Below are 17219 nucleotides of genomic sequence, written 5' to 3' on the forward strand. Positions count from 1 at the left end.
CGCTATCCAATTAGGTCATAAACTGATCTCGGGCCCAAGGCCCAACAAAACCCTAATACACACAAAGGTACGTGCGTTACTTATACGAGACATATACTCACACAAACCCTAACTTTAGCATCGGAGTCTCTTTTGCAGGTACCACCCCCGTCTTGGAGCAGCAAGCGTACCAATGAAGGAGGCTCACCGATCATACCCAATAGATTGTCCCCTACGACCGATCTCCGGTAAGAACATTTGGCGCCCACCGTGGGGCCGATCAAGACAGCTCTTATCGGCCACGCTTATGGTATTCACCCGAAGTCATAGTAGACGCGCAACAGATGGCGCAGATCGCACAACAAGCATGGTCAACGAAGCAGCATTGAGAAGGCTGATCGAACAAGTCGAGCAGATGAGGCAACAACACACCGCCGATCTGTAAAACATTCGTGCCAAGCACGAAACTGACCTAGCGGTGCTGCGTACCGCGAATGAGGTTGACCTAGCGGCGTCGCGCGCCGAGAACGAGCGTATCCGCGCCCAGCTTCCTCGGTGCCTTTCTGATCAGCCCCCTTAACCGATGAACACATTGACTTATACGTCACACAGGTAAACCTATACACTAATGAAGATGCTATTCTGTGTGGGGTTTTTCAAACCTCGCTCAAGGGATCGGCACTCGCCTAGTATACCCAATTGCCAATGGGATAAGTCGATAGCTTCGACACTCTGGTGAGGTGATTCACGGCGCAATACGCAACGAGCCGACCTCATCACATCACATCCGCCGCCTTGGCCAGCCTCAGACAGGGCAACGACGAACCATTAAGGACATTCATGGAGCGCTTCACTAGCGTCTCTGTCAAAATTCGTAACTTAAACCCCGAGGTCGCACTGCACTCCATGCTCATGGCGTTAAAGCCAGGACCTTTCGTCGACAGCCTTTGCCGACAACCTCCTCCCAATGTGGACGAGCTCCGAGCTCGAGCTGTTGGGTACATCCAGATGGAGGAGCATGCCGAGTTCCGCAAGGCAATTCGCGACAAACCACAAGGAAAGCAAGACCAAGGTCAGGCCACGAACATTTAAAGTTGGCGACCTTGTTTAGCGATTACGGGGAGAAGCAAGAACAGACCCATCCAAAGGAAAATTTGGAACTTGGAATTCCACCCACCTCAAATTTTATTTCTCTTAACTTGTAAATTCAGGTGATGTACTCTTTTTCCTCCTCAGCCTTTTTTCCCACTAAAGAAAAGGGTTTTTGGCCAATGAAGGTTTTAACGAGGCACACCTCAGAAATAAATCAACAAAGCAACTCCATTCCCATACATTTTCGGGATTGGCACATTAACCATGACGACTTGCCAAGATCGAGTTCGAACCTTGACGTTAAATTCGGGTTCGAACCTTCAAATACAAATTTTGTTGCCAAGGTCGAATCCGAACCTTGATGCCAAGGTCGAGTTCGAACCTTGAGATCACATTTTCTTAACCAAGGTCGAGTTCGAACCTTGATATGCCAAGGTCGAGTCCGAACCTTGAGATCACATTTTCTTAACCAAGGTCGAGTTTGAACCTTGATATGCCAAGGTTGAGTCCGAACCTTGAGATCACATTTTCTTAACCAAGGTCAAGTTCGAACCTTGATATGTCAAGGTCGAGTCCGAACCTTGAGATCAAATCTACTTAACAAGGTCGAATTTGAACCTTCAAACAACAAATTTGGGAACTCCTCAGAAGCCCCTTTGCTCTTACATCACTCGGTGCTTGGGGGGCAAGTGTACTGGCCAGCCGAGTTGCCGACTTGTCCCTCACCAATCTGTTGACTCGGTCAAAGGTTTACCAGCCTAACCAAGTAGTAAGCTCATTATTGTCGAGCTCCTCAGCCCGACCATGAAACAAGGACATCGGAATACCACATCGGCCCAAAGAGGTCACGTCATCAAACAAATAAAAATACAATCTTGTCACCGCGCCGCCCACGCGTTATGGGAACGAGGTGACAGTTATGACACATGGCGTCATGACAAATAGGCGTACGCGAAAAGTCACGACCCCTTGTCGAGCTCGGTCTTAACTCCTCGACCTACGGTCTTCGGAGCTCGGGGGGCTAGTGTACTATCTGTACCGCTATGTCAAGCTCGAGCTCGGCATCACAACGCGGAGTGACCTCGGACACGCGCTAGGCGACATCGGCTCGCTATCCAATTAGGTCATAAACTGATCTCGGGCCCAAGGCCCAACAAAACCCTAATACACATAAAGGTACGTGCATTACTTATACGAGACATATACTCACACAAACCCTAACTTTAGCATCAACGTCTCTTTTGCAGGTACCACCCCCATCTTGGAGCAGCAAGCGTACCAGCGAAGGAGACTCACCGATCTTACCCAACAGATCGTCCCCTACGACCGATTTCCGGTAAGAACATAACACATTTTTTTTCGGATGGGAAACTATTTGAATTTCATGTCAGGCATCAATTGACAACTACTTTTGTTTTCCTGTCGAGAAACAGGTTTGGATGAAAAACGAATTTTATTTAGCTTACAAGTTTCAACCCTTTCTATCCATGCATGTAAAATACTGCCGGCTTGAAAAAACTCAATATTGCTCTCTAAATTTTTTCTATCTTTATCTAATTATTATTTTATTTTATTTTCTCGCTTGGTTAGTCGATTGATTTAATTGACATCATTAAATTTTAATCATCCAACATAATTAGAATTAATCTTAACCATAATTTTATATTATATAATTCGTATTTTTTCACTACAAGAAATGTGATTTTTTTTTACTATTGTTAGTGATGAAAGTAAAACTTGTCACTAATAATATATTATTAGTGACTAAATTTTATTTTGTCACTAGTGTTATTTACAATAGCGACAAAAAAAATAAGTTGTCACTATAATATTATTAATAGTGACTAAAATATCTTTGTCACAAAAATTTGACACTAATATCTATAAATTTTGTTTTCTTAACTTAAAATCGTCACTAATACAAATTTTATTATATATATAAATGTTTTTGTCACAAAAAGTTAACTTTGTCACAAATATTTTAATTCATGATTGATTATTATAAAAATTATGACTTATTTTTAATTACAAGTGACAAATTATTCATAAAAAATATGAAGTGTTTCTATGAATATTTATTGTTATTGTATTAGCAAGTTATAAAAATCAAATTAAAATAGTTAGTTCTATAATATACTCATTTAGTGGCCAATTAACCTTCTAGCCCTCAAAAATTAACTCAACTAATATAAAAATAGAGAAACACAAATTGAATTGACCAAATAGATAAATATTAAAAAAATATATCGTCTATAAATCATGGTTTGAACATGACCTTTTTCACTTACTATCATCATTGATTTATGTTTTGAATATTTATTTGTCTATATACTTACTTTTATAATTAATAATCTATTGATTTCTATTTAAAATTAATATTATGACATAATTTAAATTATTTTTAATAAATTTAAAACTTTAAATAATAATTTATATATTTTAAAATATTTATTTTATAATTTTTAATAATATAATTTATAAAATTATAAATGCTTGTTTATTACATATTAAATCTTATTTATATATAAATACTTATAATTGAACCCCAAGCGTGTGGTTCAGCGATAGGGGTTGATCCATGTTTAAACAAGGTCAAGGGTTCGAATCCTGCCTTGTGTATGCAGCCGTGATAAAATATTAGTCATATTTATTTATAAATTAAATTTTAATATTTTAAATAAATTATTAATAATTAGCTTAATATATTTATTTATCTTAATTTAAAATATAATTAATATATTTAAAATTATTTATTTATATAATTTATTATAAAGTTAAAAGAAGAAAATAACCACTAAACTAAAGTTAATTTTATATTTTTAAGTGAAAGTTTTAAATTATAAAAAAAAATTAGTATAAAATTTAAAAAAATTGTATTTTCCTTATTTTATTTTCTAATTATCAAATATTCATAAAATAATAATTTAAAATCTTAACTAATTATATCATAATATTTTCATATCAAATTTAAAGTCAATTATTAACTATACAAAAATATTAAGATCATATTGTAAATTTTTGATAAGATTATAGTTAGATAATTTAAAATACTTAATTTATCAACTAAATTCTTATCAAATAATTTATTCTAGTTCTAATCAATTTTCCTCTATATTAATTATTAGTAAAAATTAAATTATATATTATTTCTTAGAATATTTATTTAAATTTTAAAACATTATTTTTATACTTAATATATTTTTTGTTATTATATAATATCATTATACTATAAGTACTATTTTATGATTGCATACATAGTTAAAATTATAGTTATCTTGATATATTAGTATATTATTTATATTCAAGGTATTTATCTCCTAATATTTATATATCAAATTAAATATTTAATTTATTATGTCTATCAATTCATTGTTATAAATATAAATTTAGCATATTAATTATATCCAAGCTATTTATCTCTTAATATTTATATATCAAATTAAATTTTTGATTTATCATCTCTATCAATTCATTGTTATAAATATAAATTAAATAGTTTAAATTTTTAATTTTATTAAAAGTTTTTCAAAATAAATACTTCTAGAAGATTTATAATATTATATATAAAAATTTAAATCTAATCTATACCCAAAACAAAATAATTGAATTATAATGCTAGACTCGTATATATGCAAAAATTTGCAATACAATAAACATAATTTGTAATTAAAAAAATACTAAACATAATAATCATCATCAGTATCATCTTCCTCAATATCAATACTTTCTTCATCTTCTATTAAATGAATATTCTCGTCGTCACTTTCTTCATCAATATTGTCAACAACTTCTCCAGGTACTATTGGTTTTCCATTAGATGTGGATTGAGCTAAGTCATTCCTACTTAAAGACAACCCTTGTTCATTATCTAGAGCATTAGATGTAAAGGGGATCAAGTCCATATCTTCATTTTCTTGACAAGCCTCATCTATGGCTTCCTCGAGCATGTCATACAAATCTCGAGGCTTTGTGTTCACAACAACTAGCCAATTAGAATCTTTGGTATCTATAACACTCTTTTCCATTCATTATGCTGTACTAGTTAACTTGATCCTAAAAAATTAAACTAACATTTTTTTAAAATATTTTATTTTATTATCTCATACAACAAAATTTAAAACTATTAAGGTAAAGAGTTTGATGTGAATCAAAACATTTTCTTCTTACGAAGATTAAAAGCTTTTTTATCTTTTCAAATTTTTTATTTTGTAAGTTTGTTTCAAAATTCTAATGAAAAAAAAGATTTGTTAACCAATCCTTACAAAATTAATTTAAAATAAAATAAAATGTTATTTTACTTTTATTCTCTAAGAATAATTTATTTAAATCCAAAAGAAATATATTTAATTTTTTTTATTATTTATTATCACCTATTTTCAAAAATAAAATTCAAAATTAAATCAAGACACAATACTTCTTTTAGAAAATTGATTTTTTGTTTTATTTTTAAATTACCAAATCATCTAAGACAATGAACAAAGAGAAACATGTCAATATGCATCACACCATATAGCAAAAAAGCTAGATCAAATAACACATATATTATCAATTTAAAATGTCAAATTTAATAAAAAATTTACTAACCTTTGTATATATATATATTTTTTTGTAGAATCCACAATTAAAACAATCTTCCTCTTGTGATAGATATCTTTTTTCAAGTACTCAATCCAACTGCATATCAATGACTCAGACTTGAAATTATAGTAAAGGAAAATATTATGCATTCTCATGTACTTATCATGACTATATATAGAACATTCAAACCTGAAAAAAAAAAACTTTTATTAACAAATTATCTATGATGATAACATTATCCAAATTAAGATAATAACATTATCTCTATTAATAAAAAATGTTAAAATATAACAAATATTATCTAAATGATAATTAAATCAAATAATTTAAATAAGATTATTTTAGTTGTTAATTAAATAGTCTTTTTCATTTATTTACTTAATAACATTTAAGTTTGTCCATTGCACATAATATTTATATTATGAATTAAAATATTATAATAAATAAATATTTTAAAATTTATTACCTAACTCTAAAAAAATATCAAATAAAATTAAACTAGTTTATTTTCTCTGTATAACTAAAATAATTATCTTGAATGGAAGTGATGAGAATATTTTTAGGATATTTTAGAATAAATATTTTTAAAATTATTTTACATTTTAAAATGATTTTCTTAAATTAAAATTTTAGAAATTTGCATACCTTCCGTATATTTTTAGTTACCAAACAAACCTTTCATGTTTTATTTTGTTACAAAACACACTTTTCATTCTCTTTTTTTTTGTTACAAAACATACCTTTTTTGTGTTTTATTTTCTTTTATAAATCATACATTCTTTCTTTTAATATGCAACTAGATTTTTTTTTTAAGGTTGGAGCATCTGAATGTGTTGCCCTCATGGTGTTACTTTATTATTGTTGTGTATAAGGAAGGACCTACTTGAAAGTTAAGGAGAATCCTGGCCCCTATCATTTTGCACCTTCTAATTTTTTTAATATATTATGTTAATCCTCATGCTATGGACAATTTATTTTAGTAAATTAGATAAAATGATATATAATTAATTTTGTAAATAAAAATTGACAACAAAAATATATGCAAAGTATAATTATATTAAGAATAAGTAAAAACTAATATTAAAAAATAAATATAAATTAACTTGTTATAAATTATTGAACATTTTTTTATATATAAATTATAGCCTATATTTGAATGAAATGTTAGCATATGAAGGAGATAATGATAACCTAAGTATATACATATCTTGACATCAATTTGACTACTTGACATGACTTTTCTTTCTAAAACATATTTTTCCTAATAGTAATATATTAGTAATAGAAATTTTTATAATTATTCTTTTGATATTTTAAAGAAAAAGAATTGTTGCAGAAGTTGTTTCTTGCATATATTCATTATTTTTTAGTATATAATAGTAATAATAATTATTATTCTTATGTAAATTTTATAATTACTTTTACTTTAAAATGACGATAATTTAAAAATAATGTAATTAATGTTTTATGATACTTTTTGTATTATTTTATTTTATTTTTATAATTAAAATTTATATAAAAAAGTTTTTTTTTGAGAGTTTTTGAGGAAGTTGTTGAAGAACATCTTTCCTTTATATTGTTAAATTAATAGATTATATTCCTTATATTAACATAATACATAATAATTTTTATAATTATTTTTTTTGATATTTTAAAGAAAAAATAGTTATTCCTGAAATTGTTCACTTTATGAATGTGTGTTATTTTGTTCGTTAATATTCATTAGTTTTAGCATATAACCGTAATTGTTTTTAATAATTAATTTTTATGTAAATTTTATAATTGTTTTTACTTTAAAAACTATAATAATTTAAAATTAATGTAACTAATGAATTTTTGAGAAAAATAATTGCAGAAGAAGTTATTTCTTGTATATTTACTAATGTTATATTATATATATATATATATATATATATATATATATATATATTATTTTTTAAAAATAATTTAAAACTGGAATAATTAATACTTTTATATAAATTTATGTTTAATTACATTTCTTATATTAAAAAAAATAAATAATAGTTTTTATAACTACTATTTATGATATTTTAGGGAAAAAATTGTTACAAAAGTTGTTCACTATGTTAATGTGATATTTTTACCGTTAATATTCATTATATTTTAGCATATAATTATAAATATTTTTATATTAATTTTTAATTACTTAATTACAATAATTTAAAATTAATATGATTAATGTATTATGATACCAGTATAGTATTAATAAGTTATTCTATTATATAATTTTTATAAAAAATAGAGTTTTAATTTTATTTTATAAAATTTGTATATAGAAATATGTTGGAAGGAAGTACTTACTGCACAACTTATTCTCTTCATATTATTAGTAGATAATATGTTATTTAATATATGTAATACAATAATATTTTTAGTGTTTGAATTATATTGTTTTGAGAATTAAAAAATTAATTATTAACTTTTACAATATGACAAACTTGCAAATATTTTATAAAAATTTTAAAATTTATACCTTTTGAGACACACTAATAAATGTTTTTTATTTCAACTACTATTAATCTTTCTATCAACTTTTATAATAATAACAAAAAATATTAATGACATAAAATTAATTATTGAAATTTGTAATCTTAGGTCTTTGAAAAAATGCGTAGCTTATTTTTTTTTTTATGAAAATTTAATTTATATAACATAATCTTGAATTATTTAATAAAAACAATAATAAATAATATCCTTATTTTAAGGAATTAAAATTTATTTTTTTATTTATAATTTTTTTATTATTTTATTTATTTATTGTTTAACTTTTTTACTTAACCTAAAACAAATTCACGAGGCACACTGCACACTGATAAACAAGCGTGAATAGGTAACCTCCCACTTTCTTATTTTTCAGGAGACACACTGATAAACTAGCGAGAAGGAAAAAGATTTTAGGTAACCTCCCTCTTTTCTTTTTATTTTCTCTCTCATCAAGAACGTTGAAGAAAACGAAGAGCGTGGAAAAATCTAAGGTAACATTCCAACTTTATTCTCTTTTTCCTCTTGTCAAGAAAGTTTGGTTCGCCTTTTGCAATCAGAAACATTGTACGGTATTTTTATTTTCTTTATATCATCATTCTCTCTTTCCCAATTCAATTCTCTTGATTATTGTAATTAGGTCATCATCAATTTCCATTCTATTGATTGTTGTAATAAGTTTCTCTGGACAGTAAACTAATAACTAAACCCTATCACAAAATGATAAACAAAGATTGTGATATATGATTAAAAAAATGTACAATTGGAAAAAGAAGAATCAATAATTTCAAAGATTGATTTTTTTTTACTGTTCCAATTGGATTCTTAAATGCTAATATAAACTTAATATATCTAATATTGAAAGGTTTATTATTTGTAGTGAAGAAGAGAAAAACAATGTCAAAGCTTGAAACTTTCAAGTATGAGGAGCAGAGGATGAAAAAAATTGCAGAAAATAGAGCAAGATTAGAGGCTCTTGGGTTGCCCCAAATCTCCTCCATTTTTAAGGGTCTGATTCAAAATTCTAAGAAGAGAGATAAAGAGAAAGTTGAAAAGGATGATGAAGACTACATACTTGAAGGTGAAGAAGAACTTGGATCAAATTTTTCTAGTGAGGATAACAACGATAATGATTTTACTGTTGAAAATGCTTTTGGGTCACGAAAAAGAAAGGCAAGTGTTGAAATTTTTTTTCATTGTAATTCTAATATGCATTATTTTGTTATTGAATTATGGTAGATTGTATTAGAGTAATTTATTTTGTTAATCATTTAAGTTAATAACATATGCATTTAGGAAAAACTTTTCCTATCAAATATTACTAATCCCTAAAATTTATAGTTTACAAGTTTATTGATGATAGTCTTTCAACCAAGCATGGTGTCTCATAATCTTATATGCTCATACAAAATTTTTTAAAAACCTTTGTATAGATAGTCACTTTGTAGTTCTTAGAGAACACCAATTTTAGACAAATCTTATCATTTTAGATTGATACTTGAAATGCACAGACAATTCATCAATTTGATATGACATTCTTTTTTACTTATTTAATAATGTAATTTGTATTTACCTTTAATTTTTATAATTAATTATTCTAATTGATAGGTGATAAGACCATTGAGATTGAATTCTAAAAGAGTCTCTAATGGTCCATTTACACACGTTGAAAAACAAGTGAATGAGTCTCAACTCAATAGGACAGCTCAAGCCTCAGAAACTATGAATGTAGAACAAGTTGAATTTAATTCAGGTACTTTTATGACACTTTTTTAGGAGAAAATAAAATAATATTATTATAAAATACTATTAATTTATCTTATTTATTTTAGGTGATCATACCATAAGGAAAGGACATGGACATACAATTAATGCAAAATTTAAAAAGAAAAAAGAAAGGCCTATGGCAAAAGGAAAAAATATTGATATTCAATTTCCTCCACCATTTTATAAGATATGTGGAAAACATGCAATATATTTTAAGTCAGAGGCACAAGTTTGTATACGCCAGAAAGCTCCTTTGCAAGTTAATAGTTGGAGTGAAATAGCTAAAGATGATGTAGATGAAATGTGGAAACATATGAAGGTTAGTATGGTTACTACTTTCATTCAACATAATTTATATTTTTAAACTTCATTTGATAATGTTTTGTTTTTGTTTCTCTTATAATATTCATGTGACATAGGATGCATTAAGTTTATCTGATGAGGTTAAGGAATATGCAATGAAGCAAATTCAATCTCAATACAAAAATATGCTTTATCATTTACATCAACTATATCTCAAAAAGAAGGGAAGGCCAAAAAATGTATCTCCTGATGATTGGAATTGGTTAATCAATAATAAGTGGAGTGATTTAAAATTTCAGGTAAAATTACTTAAATATTTTGAGTTTAAATTTATTTGTTATAATTTTATATTTATAAGATTATAAATAATTTTTATTCATATGCAAGAAATGAGCTTAAAAAATAAAGTTAATCGAAGCAAGCAAGAGATGAAATCAATTACCGGTACAAAATCAATTGTGCAAAAGGCATTTGAAATGGTAATATTTCATGTAAAATTCTTTGTACATTATATAAAACAATTGCCCTTTTTATTTTCATTAGAATAAGATATCAATAAATGTAAGGTTTGCAAATTTATAAAGTCATTCAACACTAAATTTTATTTTTGATAATTTAATCATTAATTTACTTGTATTATTTTATTATTTTATTTTAATAGAAACAAGAATCCAAAGCTGATGAATGGTCAAACGCTATGGAAGTTTGGAAAGCAACACGTATGAGATCTAATAGGACTTGGTGCATTCCAAATGGAGAACAAATTATGGTAAGTAAAAAGATATTTTATAGAATTTATGTTGTTATTAAATATAAAACATTAATTATATATGTTGTATGTGACATATTATATATAGTTGCAATTTTCTTTATGTGTTGATAGTTAGTAATAATGCTTTTATGCAATTTTTTAATATCTATTTGTGAACTAGTATAGTGAAACTTTAATGACATCATAATTTTTTTTATATTTTTTATAGGAAGATTTGAAGAATGTAAGTGATACATATCAGGAAAATATTTCAAAGGCCCGTGTACCATTTGTGGAAGACTTTGCCATTGTTTTAGGAAGAAAACCAAATCACTCTATAGGTGTTGGCAGTTCAGGAATAACTAAGAAATTTTCACAAAAACAATTTTTTCAAAATCAACTTGAGAATGTTCAAAATCGAGCAAATAATTTAGATTTAAAAGTGCAAAAACTGACTGATATTACTAAAAAGCAAGAGGAGACCAATATTCAACTACAAATTGAATTGCAATCTCAAAGAGAATTGATTGATGCTCAACAAGAGCAAATGAAGTAAAATGTTGAGAATGAAGTGAAGCGTCACATAACTAACTTGTTAGGAGAAATGTGATGCCATAGACTCTACTGACTCAAGTGCTTAAGTTAAAAATGTAAGTTTTTTTTTGAAATATTTTATTAATTAATATTTTATAATAACTTATATATGATTAAATTTTAAAAAAACACCAATTATTTTATTTTTCTACATAATTATTATTATTTCTTATATTTATTTGCAGGACTGGAAATTCATGAAGATGTTGCCTTTTTACTTGGAGAATAGTCTATTTAATTTAAAATTTATGAAATGTTAGTAGTTGTAATAGTTTAATATACGATATTTTGGATTTAAAATTTTGTTGTTATTATGTTTCAATTTTTGTTATTAAACATGTAATGGTTCATTTATATTTAGTGATTTAGTGTTTTAACTTGTGTCCAATACTGATGCATTTACTCTAATAAATATTTTTGTATTTTAGTTCATTATTGTACATGTACTGCATTATATATATATATATATATATATATATATATATATATATATATTAATGTTATATTTGAATTATTTAATCATGTATTTACTTTAATTCATTTTCAATTTAACATTTAAAAAAGTGACGAGTGCATTATTTTTAAATTAAATAAATAGTGATAATCAAACAATATAAATTATTATAAAAAAATTGTCATAAAATTCTATCGATTAAAATTAATAATCAGTGACAAAAAATTGACATTTAATAGCATAATAATAATAATAATTTGTTATTATTATTATTATTATCATTATTAATTTTTAGTAGTGACGATTAAATTATCACTATATAGTCTCGTATACTTGTGACAACATGAGTTTGTCATTATTGTGTATGAGTACTAGTGACGATATTTTTATCACAATAAATATTTTATTTGTGACATCTAGAAAATAGTCACTAATGAAATAGTGACTCGCATATTAGTGACGACTGGTGACAAATCAAAATTTCGTCACAAGATATATGTAGTGACGATTTTTTAAGGTTATAGTGACAAATATTATCATCATAAAAATCATTTTTTCTTGTAGTGTTTCTAATTGCTCACGATTCTAGGTTCAAAATTTGAAGTTATCATTGTAATTTTAATGCATCAAAAAAGATATTATAATTTGTATTTTTTCTTTCATTTCCTCGGTCATGATTATTACTCTTCTCTGAAATGCAAATAAAACAATTACTTTCCTATTATGCGGGTCTGAGGAAAGGGGATCCCCTTTCTCCATACCTTTGTCTTCTACATGGAGAAATTGGGCAACATGATAAGATTAGTTGCGAAGGAAGGTTCTTGGAAACCTTTCAAGGTCACAAGACACAGGCCTACAATCTTAGACCTGTTTTTTTAAAGCTTTTGTCTCAACCTGAGTTATAAGTCGAAAGATGCAGAAGATTGTAGAGATTATTGATATTAATTAAGTTCACTTATAATCTAAAGAAATATTTGGATTTCCCATTGCACATTGAAAAGTAACCCGCAAACACTTCAACAAAGTGATTAACAAGAAATAGAAAGGTTGACATCGTGAAAGAAATATTTGGATTTCTTTGAACTTTTTTAGTATATGTTATGTTATGAATTTTTGTTTTCCGTTTCTGAACCATGTTTCTGTCTTTGAATTTATGATATGTTATGAATTTTTATTTTTATTTTTTGAATTACATTACAACATTTTGGTCAAGATTTTAAACTCGATAAGTTCAAATCAAAGAAGGATTTTGGTAGGTCTTATTTATTTAATTTTTTTTAAGTATTCATTATAAATATAAAATATAATATATATTTTAAGATGTATTTAATCGCATAAAATTAATATTTCATATTTTTTTTATAGTTTAATATTCAAAATAATTAATTGAAGAATACAATATTATCTGTATTAATATGATTTTAATTTTTTGTGGACAGTTTTTATAACTCATTTATCTAATTGCATAGAATATTTGTATCATATTGTGCATTGTTTAAAAAAATAATTTTTACTAGAAGTAAAACGATCATTTTGACATTGCAATAAATTATAAATATGAATTATATTTATGTCTAATATAAAATTTCACACTATATTAATTGCTTTGTACACAGTTTTATTTTATAGTATTCATAATCATACATAGTGAATAATGCTCTTATTTATTATTTTAAGAATATTTTTGAATTAAGAACATTAAATAAAATTATTTTGATGAAAATTTATTTATATTTTAGTTAAAAGAATTTAAATATTTTTTACTTATATATATAAAGAAAATAATGGAGAGGACCAAGATATCGTGTAAAACATGCACCGAAGTAATATGTGGACATCAATTGATTAGCTTGTGTGTCTAATAATGACAAATGAAGTGAGTGTGAGCATGCAGTCTAGTCTTCCTCACTTTTGGGCCACAACGTATAGGATAAGATATTTTCCTCACGTATGGATAAGATATTTTAACATTGTACAAGATCAACTTTTAGCAAAAGTACAAATTCTATAATATAAAATTATAGTTAAGACTAATCCTAGTTAATTATGTAGGATGATTAAAATTTAATTAAACCAAACGACAAAGCAAGCGAGAAAATAAAATAAAATAATAATTGGACAAGATGGAAAAAATTTAGAGAGCAATATTGAGTTTTTTCAAGCCGGCACTATTTTACATATGGATAGAAAATAAAATGAAAGTAGAAGAACGTTACAGAAATACATAAAATCCTAGGGTTTCTGCATTGAACTGAAAGGGTGCTTATTATTTATGTTGTTATAGAGCGAGGTATAAGTAATGAATTAGTTGGTGTTTACGATAACAGGAAGAGCTGTGAGGGAGAGATCCAAATCCATATCCTTAGGATCCATGTTGTTTTGGAGTTTCCAGTCAAAACAGTTGATCAAAGAACCCAACATGAGATGCAACATTCTGAGCGCAAGAGGAGAGCCAGGGCATATGCGTCTTCCACTGCCAAATGGTGTGAGCTTAAAATGTCGACCCTTGACGTCAATATCAGAGTCTAAAAATCTTTCTGGGGAGAAAACATGAGCGTTATCCCATACCTGTGGGTTCCTACCAATGGCCCACTCGTTGACCAGGACTTGGGCACCCTTTGGGACGGTGTATCCACACACTTGAACGTCTCTCTTGGCTCTACGTGGCAGTAACAGTGGTGCTGGTGGGTGCATACGTAAACTCTCTTTGATCACTGCTTGTAAGTAAGGAAGCCTTGCCACGTCCGATTCCTCAACAGCTTTGCCTACTCCAATGGTTTCTGCTAACTCCTTTTTCACCTTTGACATCGCCTCAGGGTTGTGCATCAGTTCACTCATTGTCCTTTCTAATCCATACGCTGTTGTGTCAGTTCCCGCAACCAAAAGATCCTATATATATATTATTACAAATTAAACATATATAATTAGTAATTAAAAAAGCTCATTATCTGCATGTGGAAAATTAAGTATATACATACAAGGAACAAATGTTTGATCTGCTTCTTATGTATCTTGTCGCTGCTCCTTTCAGAAACTTCCAACAAGATATCTAACATGTCGTGGTTTGTGACATAATCCTTCTTCTCTCGCCTCATCTTCATGCGTTGGTCAATTAAGGGTTCCAACACGTCGAACAGCTTGTCAATGTAATTGGTGGTGTGCCTTCTGATGCCTTGTGGATCGAAAATCCTCAACATGGGGAAGTAATCCACCAAGTTTGGTGTACCAGTTGCTTTCAAGAGAGTCCCCACTATGTGCTTGTACTCGCCATCACCTACAGAGGGAACAAAATCCTGAGAGACAAAGGCGTAAGACAGAAAGTTAATGCAGGCCATGAAAGCTGCTCTTCCAACGTCCACAGTTTCTTCATTGAGGCTGCTATGGCGGATATCAGCCAGGAGTTCCTGCAGTTTCTTGCGTCTAAGGTCTTGGCTAGCGTCGAGGGTTTTGGTGGAAAACAAGTTTCCGTGGCAGATTTTTCTGAGTTCTTGCCAGAGGGGTGAAACGGGGAGAAAGACCAAGCTGTAATGGTTGTGGTTGTAGGCTGTGGTGATGTCGGGGTTTGTTCTGTCCGAGAATAACGTGTCGTGGGTTTGGAGAATCTCTTTGGCTGCGTCTGTGGAAGAGATTATTACTGTCGTTGATTGGCCTATCTTGAAACGCATTATTGGGCCGTACACCTTGGCTAGCTTCGCCATTGTCTGCTGTGGCTTCTTGTACAGTTCCAACGAGTTTCTGATTATGCTCACTAGGGAGGGTCCCGGTGGAAGCTTGTAGTTCGATTTTCTTCTTCTTGCATGCATTTGCATGAGGCTGCATGCCAATGCCATTGCCATTGCCAACACCACCATCACTGTGCTTACCACACTATCCATCTATATTTCTGAGCCAATAAACACAATCAAATTTACGTAAGAATTAATATATTAATGCATTCATCATTATTCATTAATATTAACATACATATCTATATATCTGAAAAGTGAAACTAGAGGAGTAAGGACTTCGTTATACATACCTCTCTCAATTAATTTAATAAGCTGTTTGTAAGAAGAAACTCACTCAAACAATTCCTGCCACCTGCTTTCTTCTTCTCCTCCTTTTATAGATGGATTGAACTAACTCTACTATATATTTTCACCATCAAAATCATGTTTTCTTTTACAATAAATATTTAAACCGTTTATTAATGATTCATCTACCGTTGCTTTACGCGGTTTTAGACTTGTCCTTGCACGTTGACTGCGCTAGCTATTCGAAGAATGTAAACCACAACGTAACTTTCGTAACTGGGTACAAGTGTGTTTCTACCGTCACGTGGCAGAACAAGGATACCAAACAAATTAAACCCTAATCTCTAAACATTAAATATTATATTTACAATACTATCTATTAACAACATAATGTAGGAACCAACCTCGCTACACTCATTTGAGCTACACAAATAGTACTTAACTAATTAAAATTAATAACACTAGGGTTATTATAATAGTTGGGTGAGAAAGGATTAGAATAGTTAAAAGCATGAGGATCTAGTTCAATCTTCATTGAGACCCTCTTTGTAATCTTTCTTATTATTACAAAAAAAAATTAATTAAAATTAATACAGAGAAAGAAATTATGACTTTATGACTATCAAATGTATCCTAATCAGTCTATAGTAGTATTTATTTTTTTATAAAAAAAAAAAAACTATTGATATCAAGTTAATAATATATCATGTAAAATAAAATTAAAATAAAAAACATTTGGGAATATACATATATTGTCATGAACCGTCTAATAATTCTTTATTAATGGGAATGTTATTAGACATTTTAAGATCGTCAGGTCTCGATTAAACTCTACATAATATTTAATTTTTTTTGTTAATTTACGATAATAAAAATTAATAACATGTAATTATATATGATATAGAGAGTAATAATAGATGATACACTACGTGTTAATAAACACGTGTTGAGAAATTAGAGCATCTAAAACGCAGTGAATTTCTCTGCCATGACGTGTCCCGCAAATACGTCATTATTTGCAAGAAACTAAGTTTTGGGTTAGTGAATATGCATATGTATGCAGAGTGAGACTTCGACCTCATCCCTCTCATTTATTTATTTTTAATTAGTCAACTATGAGCTTTAACCTTTTAATCTATACACCATTTTCCTTCGTTCTAGAACTAGTTTTCAGTATATGTACAAT

At 28.4% G+C, this 17219-nt stretch overlaps 2 protein-coding genes across 2 annotated transcripts; one reads left to right on the plus strand and one right to left on the minus strand.

The window, feature by feature from the left end:
- The first annotated feature begins 9035 nt into the window (after positions 1 to 9035).
- Positions 9036 to 11865, plus strand: LOC145949456 (uncharacterized). The gene is made up of 6 exons (XM_083059383.1): positions 9036 to 9324; positions 9760 to 9904; positions 9984 to 10237; positions 10338 to 10700; positions 10883 to 11622; positions 11752 to 11865. Exons 1-4 carry the CDS (start codon positions 9049 to 9051, stop codon positions 10584 to 10586), a joined length of 924 nt encoding a protein of 307 aa, XP_082915509.1. The 5' UTR covers positions 9036 to 9048; the 3' UTR covers positions 10587 to 10700; positions 10883 to 11622; positions 11752 to 11865.
- A 2281-nt stretch (positions 11866 to 14146) lies between these two features.
- LOC145949587 (geraniol 8-hydroxylase) lies at positions 14147 to 16196 on the minus strand. The gene is made up of 3 exons (XM_083059953.1): positions 16039 to 16196; positions 14999 to 15903; positions 14147 to 14909 (listed from the first exon to the last, which is right to left on the minus strand). The coding sequence occupies exons 2-3, from the start codon at positions 15893 to 15895 to the stop codon at positions 14325 to 14327; spliced, it is 1482 nt and encodes a 493-aa protein (XP_082916079.1). The 5' UTR covers positions 15896 to 15903; positions 16039 to 16196; the 3' UTR covers positions 14147 to 14324.
- Positions 16197 to 17219: the final 1023 nt, after the last annotated feature.

The sequence above is a fragment of the Cajanus cajan genome, chromosome 7 (genome assembly GCF_000230855.2).
Source record: "Cajanus cajan strain Asha chromosome 7, NIPB_CcT2T_4, whole genome shotgun sequence".
Taxonomy (NCBI): Eukaryota; Viridiplantae; Streptophyta; class Magnoliopsida; order Fabales; family Fabaceae; genus Cajanus; species Cajanus cajan.